This window comes from Cottoperca gobio, unplaced genomic scaffold (genome assembly GCF_900634415.1).
Source record: "Cottoperca gobio unplaced genomic scaffold, fCotGob3.1 fCotGob3_249arrow_ctg1, whole genome shotgun sequence".
NCBI classification, from domain to species: Eukaryota; Metazoa; Chordata; class Actinopteri; order Perciformes; family Bovichtidae; genus Cottoperca; species Cottoperca gobio.
The window spans coordinates 94,409-116,579 of NW_021166872.1; the positions used below are offsets into that span (position 1 = coordinate 94,409).

At 38.7% G+C, this 22,171-nt stretch overlaps 2 protein-coding genes across 2 annotated transcripts in view; both read right to left on the reverse strand.

The window, feature by feature from the left end:
* The window catches only part of tomm34 (translocase of outer mitochondrial membrane 34), a 56,619-nt gene extending 46,380 nt beyond the window's left edge, over positions 1 to 10,239 (reverse strand). Inside the window, exons 1-5 of the mRNA XM_029426880.1 lie at positions 9,891 to 10,239; positions 8,831 to 8,980; positions 7,709 to 7,808; positions 7,212 to 7,364; positions 5,538 to 5,789 (exon numbers count right to left, since the gene is read on the reverse strand). Coding sequence (XP_029282740.1) covers positions 5,538 to 5,789; positions 7,212 to 7,364; positions 7,709 to 7,808; positions 8,831 to 8,960 — 635 coding nt within the window. The 5' untranslated portion in view covers positions 8,961 to 8,980; positions 9,891 to 10,239. The remainder of the gene's footprint in view (positions 1 to 5,537; positions 5,790 to 7,211; positions 7,365 to 7,708; positions 7,809 to 8,830; positions 8,981 to 9,890) is intronic.
* Positions 10,240 to 12,875: 2,636 nt separating this feature from the next.
* LOC115005081 (protein-glutamine gamma-glutamyltransferase 5-like) overlaps positions 12,876 to 22,171 on the reverse strand; it is a 13,432-nt gene continuing 4,136 nt past the window's right edge. The window contains exons 5-13 of the mRNA XM_029426881.1: positions 21,881 to 22,016; positions 20,401 to 20,510; positions 19,129 to 19,244; positions 18,885 to 19,011; positions 18,514 to 18,803; positions 17,624 to 17,798; positions 15,163 to 15,326; positions 14,245 to 14,384; positions 12,876 to 13,571 (exon numbers count right to left, since the gene is read on the reverse strand). Of these exons, the coding sequence (XP_029282741.1) occupies positions 13,424 to 13,571; positions 14,245 to 14,384; positions 15,163 to 15,326; positions 17,624 to 17,798; positions 18,514 to 18,803; positions 18,885 to 19,011; positions 19,129 to 19,244; positions 20,401 to 20,510; positions 21,881 to 22,016 (1,406 nt within the window). The 3' untranslated portion in view covers positions 12,876 to 13,423. The remainder of the gene's footprint in view (positions 13,572 to 14,244; positions 14,385 to 15,162; positions 15,327 to 17,623; positions 17,799 to 18,513; positions 18,804 to 18,884; positions 19,012 to 19,128; positions 19,245 to 20,400; positions 20,511 to 21,880; positions 22,017 to 22,171) is intronic.

The following is a 22,171-nucleotide window of genomic DNA, read 5'->3' on the forward strand; positions in this document are numbered from 1 at the left end:
TAGACTGGAGGAGAGAGTGGGAAGGGGAAGTTTTTAAGCCACAACACTTCTCTTAGTGGAGGAGTGGGTTTCCTCTTCAAGTCTTTTACTCCAGTCTCACTGGAGGTCGAGCAATTTATTGAGGGGAGGTTGCTTTAGTAAAAGCAAGGTTTGACCTTTTTACAGCTGTTTTTATAAATGTATACGCTCCAACAATCGGTTGCAGAGAGGAAGCTGTTTTTACAAAAAGTTAATAATGTTTTAAATAGCTGTACCTCAGAGGATTTTTTATTCTTGGGAGGGATTTTAACTGCACAGAAAATGCATCTTAGATCGCACTCACGCAGAGCCGCATCCAGCGTCCCAGAATGCTCCTGAGGCAGTTGATCCACCCCATGGTCTGTGGATGTATGGAGAAGAATGCACACGATGATCGACAGTATACATGGTCTCACCACCGAGATGATAGGATTTCCTTAGCCAGGTTGGATCGTATTTATTGTTTTAAACATCATTTTAATACTTTTAAACTATGCAGCATCATTACGGCTGGTTTTACAGATCATGCTTGGCTTTTATGGAATGTTTTTATTAGAAGCATAAAGCCAAAAAGTGCATATTGGCATTTTAACTCAACTTAGGCCTGTTAGCCAAAATACAGAAGCAAATGGTGGATTTCTTTTGGGATGGTCTACACTGGGTGCCACAAGGGGTTGTGTTTTTATCCAGAGAGGAGGGGGGACAGGGCCTAGTCCAACTGGCCAGCCGAACAGCCACTTTTAGACTCCAGTTTTTACAAAAAATATCTCACAGGTCTGACTGATTTGGTTTGGAGAGACGTGGCCAGCTGTATCCTCAGACATGTGAGTAACCTGGGGCTGGATACTGCTCTGTTTTTAACTGATTCTAATTTTTTTAAGTTGAGTGGGCTGTTGGGGTGTTTTTAAGTGTTGGTCCCTTTTTAAACATAAAAGGAGCCCAAATTCTGACTCTCTGTACTGGTTGTTGAAGGAGCCACTGATCCACGGAGCCAGGCTGAATGTCAGCAGCAGCGTCACACCCGGCCTGATGGTGGCTCTGTGCAGGTCCAAGACCATGTCCCTGCAGCAGCTGGTGGATGCAGTGGGGCCGGCGCTGAATGATGCCCGGGCCCTGGGCTCTCTGCTGGGTCTGAACTCTGTCCGGGTGGATCAAAGAATCCTGCAGCTCTGTAGCCAGAGGCTCACTGGAGAAGAGAGGACCCTCCTAACCACACACAGCCAGGGAGAGGCTGATCCAGACCCAGCGGACCCCTTTCTTGAAGTCTACCTGAACCCAGGGCTGGGAGAACTGACCGGCCCCCTGCTCAAGGTCATTAATCCGGAAAAACTGTCTCTGCACAGAGCCGACAAAAAAACATTCTATACTAACTGTGTCAAAAGCATCAACAGAAAAGGCCTGTGTAGCAGACCCTCCATTGTGTGGAGCAACAGACTTGGTGGAGAAGCGGACCAGGCCCACAGTGGAGGATTTTATATAAACCTCCCCTCAAAAAGCGGACTGCCGACCTTCAGTGGAGGATTTTACATGGTGCTATTATGTCAAATGCTCTCTGTCATTAATCCATTTTGTAATCTCCCGCGAGACAGTTTTCAATGTTTTTAGCGAGTGTAAGAGACACACAAGTTTCTTCTCTCTTTTAACATTGGTTTTTAGTCTCTTTGATGTAGTTTTTACCGAGAGTGTTTTTATCATGGGAGCTGCCTACAAAAAGGCAAACAAAGAAAAGTGGCAGGTCCTAATTTTCCTCTCAAATTAGCAAAGCAAAAATGACGATTTATAAAAGCAGGAGGAACACCGTAGAGAACAGAGAAGGACAGGAGGCCAAAGCAATATGGCTCTGTAATATGAGGGCCAGACTCTGGCTCGAGTTCAGATTTTTTAAACATAGTGACGATTTAGAGACTTTTAAACAGCGTTGGTGTTTCAAGAATATTGTTTGTTTTATTGATAAGGATGAGTTGCACTTTGCAAAATTTTTGGTTGGATAAAAAAAAATGATGTGTGTATGTATATATGTATATAGAGAGTATTTTAAAACAGAAAGGGATTTTCTTTACACTTTATTTGTAAACGGTTTCTCTCTCTCTCTCTCTCTCTCTCTCCCTCTCCCTCTCTCTGTAAACACTGAGGCTGATATCAATGAGATAAAATAAAAAGCAGTAATGCTTGAGAACATGCTGCATCATGTTCAAGTATGTACATTCAATTCAATATTTAATAGTCCATATTCTCATTATAATTTTGACTTGATTTACAACAAACCAGTTAACATTAAAAACACATATTTTGTGACCGATGATTGAGATCAGAGTTTATGACTCCTCATTCAGGAATAATGTGTGTGTGTGTGTTTGTGCGCTAGGCTTTTTGTTATCTGGTAATTACTGTTTTTATTTATTTATATATAATAATATATAATACTATATATATTTATACTATATATAAATAATTATATACTTATATATATATATATTATATAGATTTATATTTATTATATATATATTATATATATATCTATATATATCTATATATATATATAATATACATATAACTATACTATATATATATATATACATATATATATATATATCATGTTAATCCCTGACTAAGTATAGTTAAGGAATTTCTTATTAAATATTTCTTTATATAAGGAAAACCTGATTTATTGAACCTGAACTTCATTCCCTAAATGTTGTGCTATTGTTTCTGTATGTTGCACTTTTGTTTGGCGTATTTGAAGCTATTGTTCTGCACTTAATGATTTCACCTATTTAAGGTTAATGTATTTGCTGTTCGGAGTTGTATCCTCATGCACATTTTCACTTTTTGTAAGTCACTTTGGACAAAAGCGTCAGCTACATGAGATGTAATGTAACATGCTACACTAAGGTCATGAACATAGTAAACATCATACCTGCTTAGCATGAGCATTGTCTTAACACAACCTGTGAGGGGACAAACCATCACCATGAGCATGACGACCTGGGCATCAGGTAACATCAGGTGCACTTCATTACTGTCGTGCTCGTTGTTGGCTCACCAAGTTGAATGCACTGAGCTCTGTTGGTATGTCGTTTCTGCCAACAATAAAAAGCCTCCTGGCAGCACATGCACACAAAGCAAACAAACACTCTGGTCTGTGTCTCTGCTCCATCTGTGCCTGCGTCTCTCCCTCCTGACTGATAAGAGAAACACTATTTCTGTCTCTTTGAATATCCCTCACATAAACAGCCACGACCGTACATTATAGCCAGCGATGGCGTATATTGAATGTGTGGGCTGTGGCAAGCTGATATACCAGGGTCCTTTGTGTCCTTTTTGAGGACCCGATGACCCCGGGATAAATATATATATATCATCTATATAAATATATATCATATATTATATATATATTTATATAAATATATGATGATTATATATTTTGATAAATATGTATATCATCATATATTATATATATATTTATATAAATATATGATATATATTTTTGATATATAAATATATATCTATCATCATATAGTATATAATAATATATATATATGATTATGATGATATACATATATTTATCAAAATATATATATCATCATATATTATATATATATCATATATATCATATATGATATATATGATATATATATATGTATCATATATATAATATATGATACATATATCAAAATATAAAATATATATTTATATATAATATATATCCATCCATCCATCCATCGTCTACCGCTTATCCGGGATCGGGTCGCGGGGGCAGCAGCTCCAGTAAGTAACCCCAATCTTCCCTTCTCCGGGCCACATCCTCCAGCTCCGACTGGGGGATCCTGAGGCGTTCCCAGTGAGGAGATATAATCTCTCCACCGAGTCCTGGGTCTTCCCTGGGGTCTACTCCCAGCTGGACGTGCCTGGATCACCTCCCTAGGGAGGCGCCCAGGTGGCATCCTTACTAGATGAACCACCTCAACTGGCTCCTTTCAACGCAAAGGAGCAGCGGCTCTACTCCGAGTCTCTCACGGATGGCTGAGCTTCTCACCCTATCTCTAAGGGAGACGCCAGCCACCCGTCTGAGAAAACCCATTTCGGCCGCTTGGAGTAAACAATCCACTGGTTTCCTGCTGAGAGCCATGGCCTCAGATTTGGAGGTGCTGATCCTCATCCCAACCGCTTCACACTCGGCTGCGAACCGATCCAGTGACTGTTGAAGGTCACAGACCGATGATGCCATAAGGATCACATCATCTGCAAAGAGCAGCGATGAGATCCTCAGGTCACCGAACTGCAACCCCTCTCCTCCGATTACGCCTCGATATCCTATCCATGAAAATCACGAACAGGATTGGTGATAAAGCGCAGCCCTAGCGGAGGCCAACATTATATACATATATTATATATATATATATATATATATATATATATATATATATAATATATGATATATATATATATATATATATATGATGATATATATATATATATATATATGATGTATATATATATTATATCTATCTCTTTATCTATCTCTCTATATATATATATATATATATATGTATATATCTATCATATATATAGTGTCACAGCAGCAGGAAACAAGAACGGATGCATTTCAAAACTTGAAAATATATAATTGAATACTCAATACTTTATGAACCTTAGGTTAGTATAAAGTAGTAAATTATATACACCTACATAAATAGCAACTGTAAAGTGCATTGAGACTTAGAAAAATAGTCAGAAATAAAGATGGGAAGAGGTTGAAATAAAGAATTAAACACCGAAGATGCTCTTGAGGGACGTTGGGTCGTCGGTAAAGTGGAGATAGCACTTTAATTTAAATCTGATGAAACTCTCTCACATATAAAAACTATTGAAACACTATTTAAACCCTTTTCTCTTTGAATTTCTCATTATGTCAATGTATTATGTGCATTTTTGGATACCTGCAGCCTGCATGATTTACTACCACAGCGTATTCTTCCTCCGACCTGTAGGGAACTATTTTCTTTCTACCGTATCACAGCGCAGCAGGAAGCGTGCATCGACTCATGGACGAGACACAAACTGTTCCGTTATAATAGAGATAAATTGCCATTACATTTGATAGACATATTCGTGTTCCTGTAATAACTTGGGTGATCTTCTGACTTTTTATCTAATCTAACTTTAGGTTTATGGCAAAAAAACAAAACATTATTTATAAAGCACATTTTCTTCCCAGTGGAAGCACCATGTGAGAGGCGGAGGAGAGAGAGAGAGAGAGAAAGAGACAGAGAGAGAGACAGAGAGACGCAGAGAGAGAGGAGACAGAGCGAGCGAGAGACAGAGAGAGAGAGGCGGAGACAAGAGACAGAGGAGAGAGAGACAGACAGAAAGCTGAGCGGCAGAGAGAGAGACGGAGAGAGAGAGAGAAAGAGAGAGCAGACAGACAGAGAGAGAGACATAGAGACAGAGAGAGACAAGAAGAGAGACAGAGAGAGACAGAGAGGACAGAGAGTGAGAGACAGAGAACAGAGAGAGACACAGAGAGAGAGAGAGTCTGTAGAACACAATTAGTAGAGCTGCACATCTCTGCAGCACGCAACATAACACAAATCTCACCAGGTTTGTTCGTTTGTCTGGTGCCGTTCTGTTTCGGTGTCGGGTTCGGTTTTGGAGCGTTGGCTGAAGCTTTCTGGGCTAGTTGTTCTCTAATGGACATCGGAACGGTGGGGATGGGAGGAAGCTTTTCTCGCCATGACAGACCGTCTGCCTCTGTGAGCGCCTTGGTCATCCTGAAAAACACGGTGAAAACAATGTAAACTGTTTCAAGAATGAATCAATATAAATATTTCTTATCTGCTCGTGTTACAACTGGTTTATAGAAACAACCACAAATACAGATTTGTTGATGCATAAAAAAACACCTGGTTGTGAACACGACTCAATCTTTAATGAACAATTACAATGAATGAGAGCAGTTCCTGGTTGTGGATTGAAAAGGGCAGAAGTATCTCACAGATTAATTAAAGGGATCTTTTGAATTGGGGCAGTATGAGGACTGTATCCACAGTCAGTGGATACCAGTGTTCCCCTGCCATCGTCTTGGCAGGGTGCAGCGCCCTGCCATCGTCTTGGCAGGGTGCAGCGCCCTGCCATCGTCTTGGCAGGGTGCAGCGCCCTGCCATTGTCTTGGCAGGGTGCAGCGCCCTGCCTGAAATTCAAGATGGTTTTTTTTTCTTTCTCGAATTTCAAAAGATTTTTTTTTTATTATTATTCACAACTCACTTTTCACATTGACAGGTGCTCTGTTATTAAATAAACTAAACGCTTATACTATTAATCTAATTTATGTGCACGTTTCAGTTTGTACTGTCTACTTTGTGCTTTCACATTCTCCCCTTCGGCTCCGTTTTGCGAAGGACGGGGCTTCGCAGCTGGCGCACACACCTACAGAGCGGAAGAAAGGAGAGGGGAGAACTAAATAGAAACCGCGCCACGCACGCAATCTCCCCGCGCCCCCCCCCCCCCCCCCCCGTTGCACGGATGAGCACCCCTCCAAAGCAGTAAACCTAGGGGGAACACTGGATACGTATAGTAGATGACAGTTTGGAGAAACAGACAGGAGTACCAGCAGAATGTGTTTTAGCCACATCAAAATCACTTTAAAATATTTTCCACCATATGCTTTCTTCAAAGCCACCACAGTCAATTGACAAAACCAGTCATTTTACCTCACAGAACGGGTCTATCGCTGCCTCGAATAGTTAGTTTGTGTGTGTTATTGTGTGACTTTGGTGTTTTAAAGGGTTAGTTTGGATTCACCGAAGTCACAAAATAACAAACAAACTAACCGATTGAGGCCGCGGTAGAACAGCAACTCCTGTGTTCTGCGAGGTAAAATTATTGTTTTTTTCCAATGGAGTCCGGTGGCTTTCAATGAAGCAAAGAGAACATCTTCAGTACAGCAAAGTAAAGCGGGGAAATATTCTAAATATAACGTCCACTTACATTAATGTAAGTGTCATTAATGTGAGTCTCGGTGGCTCAACCACATATTGCTGGTGCCCCCGTCCACAGCAGTAGGTGTTACACTGACTATGGATAAGTACCTCATACAATCCGAACTATCCAATTAAGAAAAGATTGAACAAATGACCAAAACAACATATCTCTAGTCTAATATCAGAAGATTTATTTAGACACAGTCCACGTACCTGTTGGTGCCGTCATGAGCAGCTGCGATGTTGCAGTCGATCTGCAGAGCGGTCTTGTAGTCTACGTAAGCCTGCCTGTAACGCTCCACGGCTTCGTAGGCAGCAGCACGACGAAGCAGGGACTTCACATTAAACGGGAACAACTCCAGAGACCTGAGAGAAAATATGTCGAGTCACATCCTGCCATCCAGATGACTTGAGCAAGACGGCAGAAGAGGCTCAATCTCAACTTGTAACGAGGTCAAGAGTCAAAGCTGCGAGGGACCATCAACGCCTTAAAACATCTTTACTAAAACATAATGATGGCTGGCATAGAAGACAACATGTTCATGATGTATAATCACTTTATTAACTAAACTAGAGTTCAAGTGTCAGTCTTTCTAAAAACATAAAAGCAAAGTGTCAAGAACAAAAACCTTCAGGAACATTCATAATAATGTTGATATATATATATTCACAGTGTGAAATGGTCACATAAATAGTAATAAAACACTCACATGTTGCAGTCTTTCACACACTCTGCACAGTTGCCATCTTTCAGGTAGCTGGCTGCACGGTTTGAGTACAAAATGCCCAAATCCTCTGGCTCCTTTTTATCTTAAGAAAGAAACAAGACAACAACGAGTCATGTACTGTCAAAAATCATTTCACTGGCATAAAGAGGGAGAAGAGCGAAGGCTAACTGACGAGATTAGAAGCTCGTAATAAAAACTACTGAAGTGGAAAAAACATCGATTCAAAAAGGTTTTTTTTACTAATAAAGATTTAATAATGGGAATTTCTTTCCATCAAAACTGTTGACAGTGAGGTCTGTGAATTTACCCAATAAATAATAAGAAGACAAGTTTTTAAAAGGTTTTAATTAATATAAAAGGCTGCTACAGAGATCCTGAGCTTCTGGCCTGAAACAAATCATTGTACAAAAGAAAACAGTCTGCGAAATACAAATGTTTAACGCATAATATGTTGGAGTTTCGAGTTCTCTGTGCTATTTTTCATGTACTATAGTCTTTGTTCCAATATTTGTTTTAGATAAATGTACCATCAACTACTGATAGAAGTTGTCATTATATACTAGGAGTTATAATTTGCTTGGGTGGATATTATATAGCCTAAAAAATATTCAGTACACTTATTGGTGTGGTAACCATTTAAAAAAGAAAAAGTCTATTCAAATAAACGTGTATTGAAATCAGCATGCAGATAATGATTTAGTCTTTAAAATGCCAAAAAACAGAAATGTTCATCCCAGTCACTCAAAGTCCACATTGATCACTAGTCTTGTTTTGTCGGTTGAAAACAAAGAAAAGCTTTAAAATCTTATATCTATATATATATATATATATATATATATATATATATATATATATATATATATATATATATATATATATATATATATATATATATATATATATCTTATATTTAAGAACAGAAACAGTATTTTCTGCTGCTTGTGCTTTAATGATTATCAAAATAGTTGCAGATTATTTTGATTGAATTGATTTGTTGACTAATCACTGCAGCTTTAATGTACTGTGCATGTGTTGTACACCTTTCTTCTGAAACTGTAAATTATTTGCATGGATCCACACAGGTAATACTTTAGCGACACTTACTGGACTTCTCCAGCTCTTTGATCGCCTGGCTGTAGATATTGGTGGCCTCTCCATACTGGCCCGTCTTGAAACATTCATTTCCACTTTGTTTCAGCTCCGTCCAGGACTTGGACTTCTGTTTCTGAGGCATCTCTGTGTTTTAACTGTTACCTAAAAAGATGAAACAATGGTACATGAAAATAATCTTTGAAAAATGACAAATTAATTAATGATTTGTTTCACATATACACTGAAATCTGGAATGAGATCGTATATTACTTCAAAGCTAAAACATATAAAACAGGCACATAAAACACAATTTGCAACCACTGATTCAAGTCTCATACACCTTGTTGCTCGTGTTAAGTCATCTCCTTTGTACATTCTGTCCATTTCTAAATGTGCCTGTCTCTGTTTTTAGTTTGTATTGTTTCCGTTTTAATTTGGTATGTTAATGTGATTCTGTCTGCTATGTGAACAGGAACCTGCTGTTCACCAGTTTTAACCTCGTCAGGCCCGTTTAAATGTAACATGTTTCATGTTAATTGTATTATTTCCCTGTATAGAACAATGAAAATGAAGGTAGAATTAATTGCATGGCTGTGTGTTAGGTAACTGCGTTAGGTATAGCTAAGTGGATCCAATAAACTCGCAAATGTCGGTATATAATAGAGATGTAATGCTGTTAATAATGTCCAGACACATCATTTACCAGCATTTGTCTTGAATCAATTTAGCCCAGTTTACCCAAAAACCGTACCTTATCCAAAATACATGTTAGCTTAAAAAACTAGTTGTGTTGTAGCCTGGTACCTAGCTGCTATTCGCTGCTAAAGCAGAATGACAGTGTGTCGAAACTGGCATTAAAAGTTAACTTTAAAATAAATCACACAAGGTCGTTATGTAACCCGAGTTATCTTTTGGTTTACTCGCGCTACCGTCACTCTTTTGTTGCTCAACTGCTACGCTAGCTAGCGAGCTAAGTTGTGCTAACTCGAGAGGCATTTTAGGATAGCTAACCTAGCAAGCTAACCAAACCGCCACAGCTAACTATGCTAATGCTGCGAGTCTCACTTCTTACCGGCTGTCGGTTCTTCTGAGAAAACGCGACACAGTGAGGAAGTCCTCCTCCTTACGACACAAATGATTTGGTCGAAAAAGCGACTACCGGCGGCACCTGAAGCTATCTGTAGCCGTGGTTAACACTGACATTACTCTTTGTACTTTTTTTTATCCGGGTCGTTCGTCTTCACGCGGGTTTTCTCTGCCCGTGCGGGGGTTTGTGCGCAGGGTGCGGTAAGGAACTGTTGTAGTAACTTCTCGGTTTCCCTTGGGGCTACAGCATGGATGTATAAGGGCTACTGTAGCGTTACTGTGTCGGCTTTACTTCCCTTTCCACGCTGCGTTCAAGGCCTTTAGAAATGGTAGGATCTTCAACATACATAGTGCGCCCCCTGGTGGCCACATTGGATGTAACATCTGTTGAGAGAGCCAGTGGTAAATGCAATATCATCCTGCTGCAGAGCCACAGTTTCAGATGTACGCATGCGCGAGTTTAAACAACACTAGATGACCATAATCTGTGACAAATGAACAATAACGTTATTTTTAAAGATAGATGATAGATATGTAAATATATAATAGTGTAATGGCGTCCTGAGTAGAGATTGAAGTTAACTGAAATTATATATTTACAGTTTATTATACACACTGTATTTTATATATCATCATCTCAATTCAATGCAATATGCTTTATTGGCATGAATGGTAAACAATTCTTCAGGGTATACATTTGATAATTACATCACATCTTATTGTCTTAAAAAGATAAATAGATAACTGATAAGTAACATTAAATCAAATTAATTAAAGTAAAATGAACATTAAATGCAAAGTTAGCTATATTTTTTACATGAAAAATATATATATATTATGTTCAGCTTGTTTCTAGTTATATGTTTTACCGTACATTGTTTTTGGAACTGTGTGTAAGTACGTTGAGAGAACTATAACACTTTAAATTCCTTGCATGTATTCACATACTTTCCGTTTCTAAAAAGTAAAAAGTAAGTAATTACACAGCATAATCACTCCTATGAATGTTGCATCATTATGTATTATATAAGTAGACTACTCATGCATTCATAATGAAGCAGCATTTAAATTGTTGCAAATGGATGACTTTATAAGCTGTCTCACAGTTAAACCCATAGCACTGCATCATGTGTTATAATTATATGTTTTGTATGTTGAATCTCTAGTGTGGAGCAGATTTAAAATGTAGATACTCAAGTACTCTTACTTAAGTGCAGTAATTGAGTAAATGCACTAAACTGCATTGCACCACACAATAAAGGATTATTATTCAGGCGTTCATAATCCATCTTTCCCACAGACTTGAACGCATCATCAGACAGACAGCAGCAGCTCTTCGGTTTCTATTTCACAGAAGAGAGTGAATATGTTTAAAAGCAAATCTCGCGTTGTTACAGTTTGTTGAAACTGCAGTTTCATCCGCCTTTGATTCATTCATTCTTCTTCTGCACTTTTGAGTCCTTTGTTAAATGTGGAACAACTTCTGTGTGCACTAACACTGCATTTCCTGTCTATTTGTTTGGCCTATTTGGCTGCATTTATTTCAACGTTATTTATTTGTTTTTTTGTTTTTTTAAATGTTGCTGCCTTTCCTTATGTGTTGTAAAGGTGCTTTAAATGAATTTGCACTGTCCTGTTATTTTATGTATTTAGTTAGTATTGGTATTAGTAGTAGTAGTCGTGGTGGTGGTAAATTATTTTGTCCTTTTTAACTATTATAAATATCATATTCTGATAGGCAACCCTTTCACTACTTTGAGGCTATACAATAACAAAAATAGAGACACAATAAATATCAAACCTCAGTTTAAGTTGTTTTTAAGACTACATTTGGATTCTTAATACGTTATTCTTAATGTGTATTTTTGAAAAGCCTGAGATCAAATAGACGGTGTTACCACGGGAACAAGAGGAAGTTTCTCTGATAAATGTGTATTGGAGAAAAACTGTCTTTAACCGAAGGGAGTGAACCAGCTGAAGGGCCACAGGGGCCTCATGCTTTCAACATGTGGCTCTGATCGTTTAACACATTTACAAGAATGGTGATGAACGTGGTTTCAGGAGGTCGTTCAGTACGGCACAGATACGGAAACTAGGCATGATCTCCAATGTTATTTATACTATTTTAATTCTGCTATATTATATTATTTTAATTCAGCTATTTTATCTGTTATTTTATACTATTTTAATTCTGCTATTTCTATAATGGTACAGACTCATGTACATCAACACTGTGATTATTGTACTGTAAATGCTCTTATTCTGTCTAATCTTGTACTAATTGTTATGTTTTTGCTGTGAAGCACTTTGGGCTGCAATTCTTATATGAAAGGTGCTATACAAATAAAGATTATTATTATTATTATTATTATTATTATCACAACCATTCCACAAGTTAACCTCTCTTAGCAGATATACATCTATTCTTTATATTTGTCCATCCCTTTTTTTAAATGTACCATTTCCCCTAAATTCATGCAGACTCTCTGACTTCAACCTCTGAATACAGGAAGACGTGATCATGACATCACATCGTTGTTTCCCTGAACTCCAACACACTCTGTGTGAACTTTACATTTGTGTGAATCCTACAGAAGGTTTTTATGATCTTAATGTGGACAAAAGCTATTTTTCAGGAACATAAGCAGGTCAAATGCAAAAAGGAGAGAAAAGTCTGTATAAATAGACATAATATTGTGTTCCTTCTCACCCCTTTAATCGTCCGTATTACAGAAACATCTGAACTCGCTGATCCGATCTTTAACTGTTCGGTAACATTGTAAATTGTAAAGTTGATGAGTGATGTTGTAACACGGCTCCTGGTGACCCCTCAGATTTATGCTGCAGGTTTGGATCCGCTGGTATAAAGCAACACACTCAAAGGGACACATGGCTTTCAATGTCGTTTTATTTGTGCATGTTTCTGATATTTTCAATAAAAGCGTGCAAATGAAGATAAAGTCCAGTTTTCCCATCATTTAATCTCTTGTTTCTTTTTACCACAAGGAGACGCTGCAACACCAGCTCACCTGCTGCAGGAGCAGCACCACGCAGGAATACAGAATTGATATATTGGTGCAGTTAAGAGTTTAGAAAACTACAGGTTAAACAGGACCCTGAACATCTCACACAGATGTGACTGTTCAGCTGCATTCTTCTCTCAAGTAATAAGCACCTTGATGTGCAGTATAACGCTGCTTCTTCACACATCTTTATTTCAGTGTATGTGTGTTATTGTGTATAAGATGGCGGTTAAAAAGACAACAGTAGTTGTCGGGGACATTAACCGTCATCACGCCGAACACAGATTTCATCGACTTCCGCATTTGCGCTTCAAAAATCATAAAAGTGAAGATTATCTAAAATGAACAGTTATTACGTGGCCGGCTGTTTTTATACATCCTGCGCCAACATTTGATTGAAAAACATATTATTTATTTATTTAGAAAAGTAAAAATGCCCCATAAAGAGTAATAAATCTGACATTCTGTTTCTGAGTATGGATGTGACTCTGAGAGTTTACGCCCTGATGTTGACTTTGCAGCTGCACTTGATGTCTTTGAAGGTGTCGCAGTCGAAGTCGGCCACCAGAGTCTTCTCCCCTGTCTTGTAGGGTGTGATGGCCGTATTGACACGAATTCTGTTCCTTGGCTTCAAGTCCGGAGTCCTGCGTGAAACACAAAAAGTAATAAGAACAACTTTTTACTGATGCATCGTTTGGAATCGAACCACAAAACCATTTTGGTGCCAAAATGTAACCGCAGCACCAAGTATCCAAAACAGTCAAACAGTCAAGTCATCAAATGTCTCAACAGATTCAAAATCTTGTTGCTTATTTTATGATCATATAAGTCCTGATTTAAATCAAAATGTTGCACATGTTTAGGCTTTTATTTTGACAGTGCACCTGCTTGTGTTTAGATAAGGTTAAAACAATAAATACACATAAACATACAAACACACAACAATTACTGAAACAAAACGACTGGTCGATTGACAGAAAAATATCTTTATTATTTTAGACATATATATATGTATATATATATATACATATTATAATTTATATATAAAAATATAATTAAATTATTATAATTACAATTATTTTTGACATTTTATAGACTGCAACATTAACAGATTACCTGCTGGAGTTAGTGTACGGACTGCTCCATTGTAAAAACTTTCTTTTTTATTTGCACTACACTATCCTAAAACCTTGTATAGGATTCAACCCGGTGAGTTTATGTAGACACATACACACACACACACACACACACACACACACACACACACACACACACACACACACACACACACACACACACACACACACACTCACTCACCTTATTTTAAGCTCGTCTCCTAACAGTCCACTTCCGGAGAGAGTCAGAGTGCAGCCGGTCAGCGTCTCGTTGATCGTGGGGTTCATGAAGATCACCTCCACTCTCGCGATGCAGTCCACTCTGACCCTACACTTGACAAACTTGGAACACACATTTTAAGAGATTATTCACAAACACTCAGGCAGGCAAAACTTGCTGAAACAACAATCCCCATAATGCATCATGGCTAGAGAGAAAAATATCGCACATATTGGCATAGTAGAGGTGGACCAGAGCTGCAGGGAGGTTGCACTTAGGATGAGTCTTGTTCTGTCTATCTGTGGCTATCCCATCCAATAAAGGCAAAAGAGCCAAAACATTTTATGAGCAGATACCTGCAAAACTAATGACTTCAGCTGTGTTTAAGTGCTGATTGGAAAACATGTTAGCATGCTAACACACTAAATAAGATGGGAAACCTGCTAAACATCAGCAACTGTCACTGTTAGCATGTTAGCATGCTAAGTACGGCCATCACAGAGCCGAGTGTTGTTTATACATTAACGCACATGTTTGTGATTTCATCTCTACACTTCTAACTCTTCCTCATACTCCGTACTGTGAACCTTTGCACATTTCTGCACAACGCTACCACTTTAAAACGGCACAGCTCCACTGTTATTTGAGATACACTGTACATATTTGTACACAGTAATTTGTCATATTCCTATTGTGCTTTTTGAATTGTATTTATAATCTTTTTTTTCAATATTTGCTCTTATTTTTCCATTTTAATTGTTTTAATTGTGTTTATGTTTGCACCATTATACACCAAATACACCGTGCATGTGAAAACCTACATGGCAATAAATCAAATTCAGATTCTGATACCTCTATAATTATTTTGTTATAATTAACAGCTGTGAGTGTTTTACTGACCTTGACGGAGATGGGAGGGTTGATCAGCACAATGTCATCCTCAGCCAGGTATATGTATTCTGGGTTCTTTACGTCGGTGACCCTGACGGACACCTTCATGTTGTCACTGTGCACCATGGCTTTATGGTAGAGCGAAAACGGGATACGGATGAAGATAACAGTATCTGCAAGAGCAAGATGAAGAGAAAGGGAGATTTAAAGTCGGTTCATAACAAATTCCACAAAAACATACAATTTTTACAACGGTGTATTATAATTCATCAGAATTTATTAGAATTTATTAGTCTTTTAGAATTTATTAGAATATTTTCTAGCAAATCTATGATTTCATAATCTCAGAGAATATTCAGGGTTTTTTATCGTTAATTTTCGTATCTACATTTACTAAAGTACTTAAGTTTAACTTTAGTAGTTAAGTACTTAATTTTGACATACTTGTACTTAACTTGAGTATTTCTATTTTATGCTACTTAATACTTCTACTCCACTACATCTCAGAATTGATATTAAATGTTTTACATTTATTTGATTTATTTATTACATTTTATTTGCTTTCGACACTGTTGATCAGGACATTCTACTACAGAGACTGGAGCATTGTGTTGGCATAAAAGGAACCGCACTAAGCTGGTTCAAGTCCTATTTATCTGAGCGATCTCAATTTGTACTTGTTAACGATAAATCCTCCATGACAGCCAAAGTCAGTCTTGGAGTTCCACAAGGTTCTGTACTTGGACCGATTCTGTTCACTTTATATATGCTTCCTTTGGGCAATATTATAAGGAACCACTCTATAAACTAAACGCCTCCGAAACGCATTTTCTAATGACATAGAAGCTCTGGATGGCATTAACTTGACCTCCAGCACCACTGTAAGGAATCTTGGCGTCATCTTTGATCAAGATCTGTCGTTTAACTCCCACATAAAACACATCTCAAGGACTGCCTTCTTTCATCTACGTAACATTGCAAAAATAACATCCTGTCTCAAAATGATGCAGAAAAACTAGTCCATGCATTTGTTACTTCAAGGCTGGATTACTGCAACTCATTGTTATCAGATTGTCCCAAAAAGTCGCTTAAGACTCTTCAGTTGATCCAAAATGCAGCGGCACGTGTATTGACAAGAACAAGGAAACGGGATCATATTACTCCTGTATTAGCTGCTCTGCACTGGCTCCTGGTAAAATACAGAATAGAATTCAAAATCCTTCTCCTGACTTCATCTCATAGTACCTTATAAACCAACTAGAGCATTGCGCTCCCAGACTGCAGGGTTACTTGTGGTTCCTAGAGTCTCTAAGAGTACAATGGGAGCCAGAGCCTTCAGCCATCAAGCTCCTCTCCAGTGGAACCAGCTTCCAGTTTGTGTTCGGGAGGCAGACACACTCTCCACATTTAAGAGTAGGCTAAAGACTTTCCTTTTTGATAAAGCTTATAGTTAGGGCTGGCTCAGGTTTACCCTGGATAAGCCCCTAGTTATGCTGCTATAGGCTTAGACTGCCGGGGGACACCTCCCTGCTCTCTTCCTTCTCTTCCTCTCTCCTCCCCTCCCTCTCTTCTTCTCCCTCTCTATCTGTATGCATTTATGTAAATGTATGTTAGTAACTCATCATCCGGGGCATCATCCCCAGAGTTTCTGTCTCTCATGTGGCAGGTTGCCACTGATAAAGTTTACGTCAGGATCATGAATCGTGACAGCGCCTGCTGCCCTGGTCCTGCTGGACACCGGGAAGCCTTTTTGACATTTTCCTGGATTCATCCAAACTTTCTCTTTTTCAACACAACATCATTTCTGTCAAATGTTGTATTTGTACTATGTTGTTTATCCTGTACACACGACATCTATTGCACGTCTGTGTGTCCTGGGAGAGGGATCCCTCCTCAGTTGCTCTCCCTGAGGTTTCTAACATTTTTCCCCTTTAATTATGGGGTTTCTTTTAGGAAGTGTTTCCTTGTGCGATGCGAGGGTCTAAGGGCAGAGGGTCTGAGGACAGAGGGTCTGAGGACAAAGGGTCTGAGGACAGAGGGTCTGAGGACAGAGGGTCTGAGGACAGAGGGTCTAAAGACAGAGGGTTTAAGGACAGAGGGTTTAAGGACAGAGGGTCTAAGGACAGAGGGTGTCGTAACCTGTACAGTCTGTAAAGCACACTGAGACAAATGTATAATTTGTGATATTGGGCTATATAAATGAATTAGATTTAATTTGATTTGATTTGACGCTTACAGATGCTCGTTGCTTTACACCTAAAAAACAAAAACAAAAACATGACATGCAGTACTACAATACACATCTACACATTAAGTATCTAAAAATTGGCTCCACATTGAACTGTATGACACATGTTAGGTTACTTTACTTTGTACCCGTAGGTAGATTTGTACCACCCCCTTTTAGACATCTGCCTCCAAAACCCCATTGCCAACATCCCCGTCCAAATATCCCCAGAAGAAGATTCACCTGTCCCGGGATACAGTATCTTCTCCTTCACCTGGGTCTGGATGTTCACTATAGGTCTGCCGTTGTACCTCATGGCTTGGACGCTGATGTTGATGGACAGCAGCCGGGGAGTCTTGCTCTTACTCTGCAGTATCAGCTTCAATCTCACATTCTTACCGTTGGTCGGTGGGGTCATCTGCAGCAACAATGAGAAATACTGAAGCTGTAGCGTGAGATAGTTAGTGTTTACGCCTGGGGATGCTGCACGACAATGCCTTATTTGTGTGTGGTTTGCATGCACAAACAAGCAGCAGCTCACTGTCAATAACTGCAAGGAACAACACGTGTTTGTTCAGGTTTGAAGAGATGAGAAAGTCAACTTCCTGAACTTCCTGAACTTACTGAAATCTTTTGGCATTCTGTTTAATCAAGCTTATTTTGCATCCTTGTTAAAAATCTTGGGAAATGACATTACATTGATTTAAAGACACATAGTCACATGTCAGATATTATTTGTATAACCCATACTGTTAATATGTTTTTGGCATTGTGTATATTTTGGATTTGCACCTTATTGTTATCCTAGAATGCAATATTTGCACTTTTGTTTTATCTCTTCCCACAGCTACACAGCAATTTCGGTGACGAATAAACAATCATGTGAAATAATAGCCTGTGAATATTACATTTCTAGGGCTTTTATTGTGAAGGAGTGGATCTTGTATTCGCTGGATTTGTCAACTTGAAAGGAGAAATAAAGTTTTCCGTCTTGGTTTGGATTATGGAGCCTCCGTGGTCCAGGAAGAATAAAAATTAAAAGTGTCAAGTATTCATGACAACAACAACCGTTATTAATGTTAGAAAACGTGTTAAATAGCTCTAAAGGGAAACTTCAGGTTTCTGTGACGCACCTCTTCAAATTGAATGTACACTGGAGGAGGGATGACGACGTCGGTGGCATCACCCGCACCTCCTGAGGTCTCTTCGTCTTCACTCTCATCATCTTCCTCCTCTTCATCATCGGTGCCGTCGCTCACCTCATCCACCTCCACGTTCTCCCCCGTGTCCTCTTCCTCGTCGTCATCAATCTCTTCACCCTCCACCTCGAAATCCTCGTCCCATTCATCCCCTTCATCCCCATCAATTTTGGAGTAGTCTCTGGTGACGGCGTAATCAAAGACAGTCCTCTCCTTCTCCGTTCCTGTAAATGAAGTCATTCAGTCAACTTCCACCGAAGACACTGAATCAGCATGAACAGCGGTTTGTGTGTTTGTCAGCTCACCCTCTTTGTGTTTGTACGTGTTGGTGATGTCCACTCTTGTCTTTGAGCCGACAGCCTTGGTGGAGGTATTCTGACCGACTCTCGAAGTGTCAGAGAAGATTTTCTTTTTTGAGCCGTCAGCATAGAGCTGACAAGAAGAAACAATTTACACAAAATCAGGAAATAAAAGAAGCTTTTTGAAACCGTTTATCTGGATTTCTTTAGATAGTTGTCTCTTTTCTTTTGTGAAGCTTCGCTCACTGACCAGCCAGTCGCTACAGTCGGCGTTGACCTCTGCGAAGACAAATGGGATGTCATATTTGAGGTCTGTCTCTCCATCCAGGATGGCTCTCACCGGGGCTGGACCGCAGCAGTAAACACCTGCAGGAGGAGAGACAATCATGAAATAAATAACAGGTCAGGAGCTTTTTCTTCACAGAGTGAATATATATATAAATATATCTATAAATACTTTGGGGGGGGGGGGAATTGGATTTTGTAAGAGTTGCTCCATTTTAGAATAAAATAAAAATAAAATAAAAACATTTATAAAAAAATAAAAGTGCACATTGTACTGAAATATATAAGAAAATATATAAAAATATGTTTATTACAATATATACAGCAGGATCTAATGTAACCATTTAGATTCCTAATATGTGGTCAAATGAATGGAAATGCAGAAGTAGTCGTGCACGAAAACGACACGTTAAAACATCTGCTTTTTCATCCCTCAGCGGACTTATGTGCCTGATCTTGGTGGTTCTGTGCAGACAACAATGGGCTGAAGGAACATTTTAGTTCCTTGAATGGTAGTTCCTGTTATAGTATCTTTACAGGGCGTTACATGCAGGTGTAGCTGAAACCATTAGTTGATAATGAGAAAATTAATTGGCAACTATTTTGATAATTGAATAATTGTTTTAATCAAGTGCAAAACATTTGTTTGTTGCAGCTTCTGTGGATTTTCTTTGTCATATATGTTAATAAACTGATTATCTTTTAAGTTTTGATTGTTATTTCTTCTTTATTTTATTATTATACTTTATTAATCCCTCGAGGGGAAATGTATTTTTTTGTGTAATTTACACACATACAAGACAATTTATATTTCACATTGTGCTCTGGAAACTATAATTCGCTATTTTCTAACATTTTATAGACAAAACGACTAATTAAGAAATAAAATGGCAGATTAATAGATAATAGAAACAGGCCTGTGTGGTGCTGCAGGAGATTTAATACAAACCAGCAAATCCGGTTTGAGCATCAGGACAACACAGAGCGCTTTATGCTCCTTTGACACTTGTTTGCACAACTCTGCACAACTCTGCACATTGAAACAGCAATAATGTCCTCCACCACCTCCGTGATGCCTGTGTTTATATGCTTCTGCATATTTGATTAGCCACATGTTTGTGAGTCGCAGAGCAACAATCAACGTTTGTGTTGCATACTTGCAGGATATTGATATTGAAAGTGGATAGATGAAAATGTGTCTCTGTTCAAATGTCTGCAGATAAACTGGAGATAATACCAAAGCTCTGCTCCTGGGGGGTTGGATCCAGAACCTGCCAGCCGTCATATTTGCCGTTGGCTCCCAGGTCGGGTCGCTTCATCCACGCCTCCGTCCACACGTGGAAGTTCCTACAACACGAAGCAACATTCAGATTAGAGATCTGATATTTTATCATCTTTCAAGAAGTTTTTGGAAAATCTGATGTTGAATATAATATTTGAAGCAGTTTTGTTTCTACATCACACTTTACATTATCACAAACATTGCATAGATGGAAATATAGATTTTTTTTCAATTTTTTATTTCACTTGAAACTGTTATTTTCATTTTACACTAAAGTTCTTAATTAAATGAGAAAATATATATATAAATATTATAGTGTGTGTGTGTGTGTGTGTGTGTGTGTGTGTGTGTGTGTGTGTGTGTGTGTGTGTGTGTGTGTGTGTGTGTGTTGTTTGTGTGGCTGTTAGTGCGGATCTTTGTGAATTGGACTGTTTTTGCAAAGAGGCTCAGCTTGCATAGAAAGGAGCCAATTTTGCAACACGTGTTTGTATATTACTTAGTTTAAATATGTGCAAAGAGCACAGGAGCACCAAGTTGCTGTTTGCTTGGCAGCTGCATTTCACCCTTTTGAGAAGTGCACAGTCTGAAACAGTATTTTACTAATATCAGAGTCTTCTTCTTCTTCTTCTTCTTCTTCTTCTTCTTCTTCTTCTTCTTCTTCTTCTTCTTCTTCTTCTTCTTCTTCTTCTTCTTCTTCTTCTTCTTCTTCTTCTTCTTCTTCTTCTTCTGTGGCTCAGATTTTAAATCCTCACAGGAAACTTAAAGTCTCCACCTCAGTGGATATTGATGACATTATGTTTTGCAGAGTCAAAAGCTGTTAGGGCGAGTCACCACACCCAAATAACACCAGATATTATTGTTTAATAAATCAAGTACTTTGGAAAGCAGAAGGTTAGAGCTATTTTGTAGCTGCAGTTAGCAGGTGATGACATGATAATTATAAGCGTGGGAACTCGTCTAGTATAGTTTGACCTATAAAAACTGGCAACACTCTGTTTGTTTTATTATATTTTATAATAACTCTCTAATAGCTCTAAGGTCTTTATATTTACATAAATGTGTGTAACGCCCTGAGGACTTGCACAGGTCTGGAACTGTACTCCACATTACACACTGACAGGAATGAGTCACAGTCAGGATTAAAGTTGATGCCTTTAATCCATTTGACCTAATTAATTGTTGCCATTGTTCCCAAAATATTGTTTTTCTTTGCATGACCTTAAGCGACTCGAAGAAATATCTTTACTTTATATCAACGGATCACATGACCCACTTTATTATCACCCGAGCGATTTAGGGCTTTTCAGCTCGTTGTTTTGTCTCATTCTCAGCGAAACAGCCTCCGACAAGAACGTAAGATAAGAGCTGTGCGACATGTTCTGATTGACATGGACTTGCACTGCAGCGGTGTGTGTAACATATTGTCGCCTCTCACCAAATGCTGTCATGGGTCGGTTTCTCTGCGACTCCGTAGTCGGAGTAGAACGTGTCGATGACCAGATTCTTGTTGTTGTCGTGGGCCGACTCGAAGTTGGAGACCACGCGGCAGGGGATGCCCAGCAGGCGCATCACTGCAACCAAAACAAAGCACAAAGATTTGAGTCAGAATTTGAAGCGAAGTGAATGAGACATTTGCCGAATTGTGAGTTAGTTTGTTTTCCTTTTTGTTGTTGTTGTTGTCAAAGTCGTCCACAGTGAGAAGAAAAAGGTATTTACAAAGCTCTTC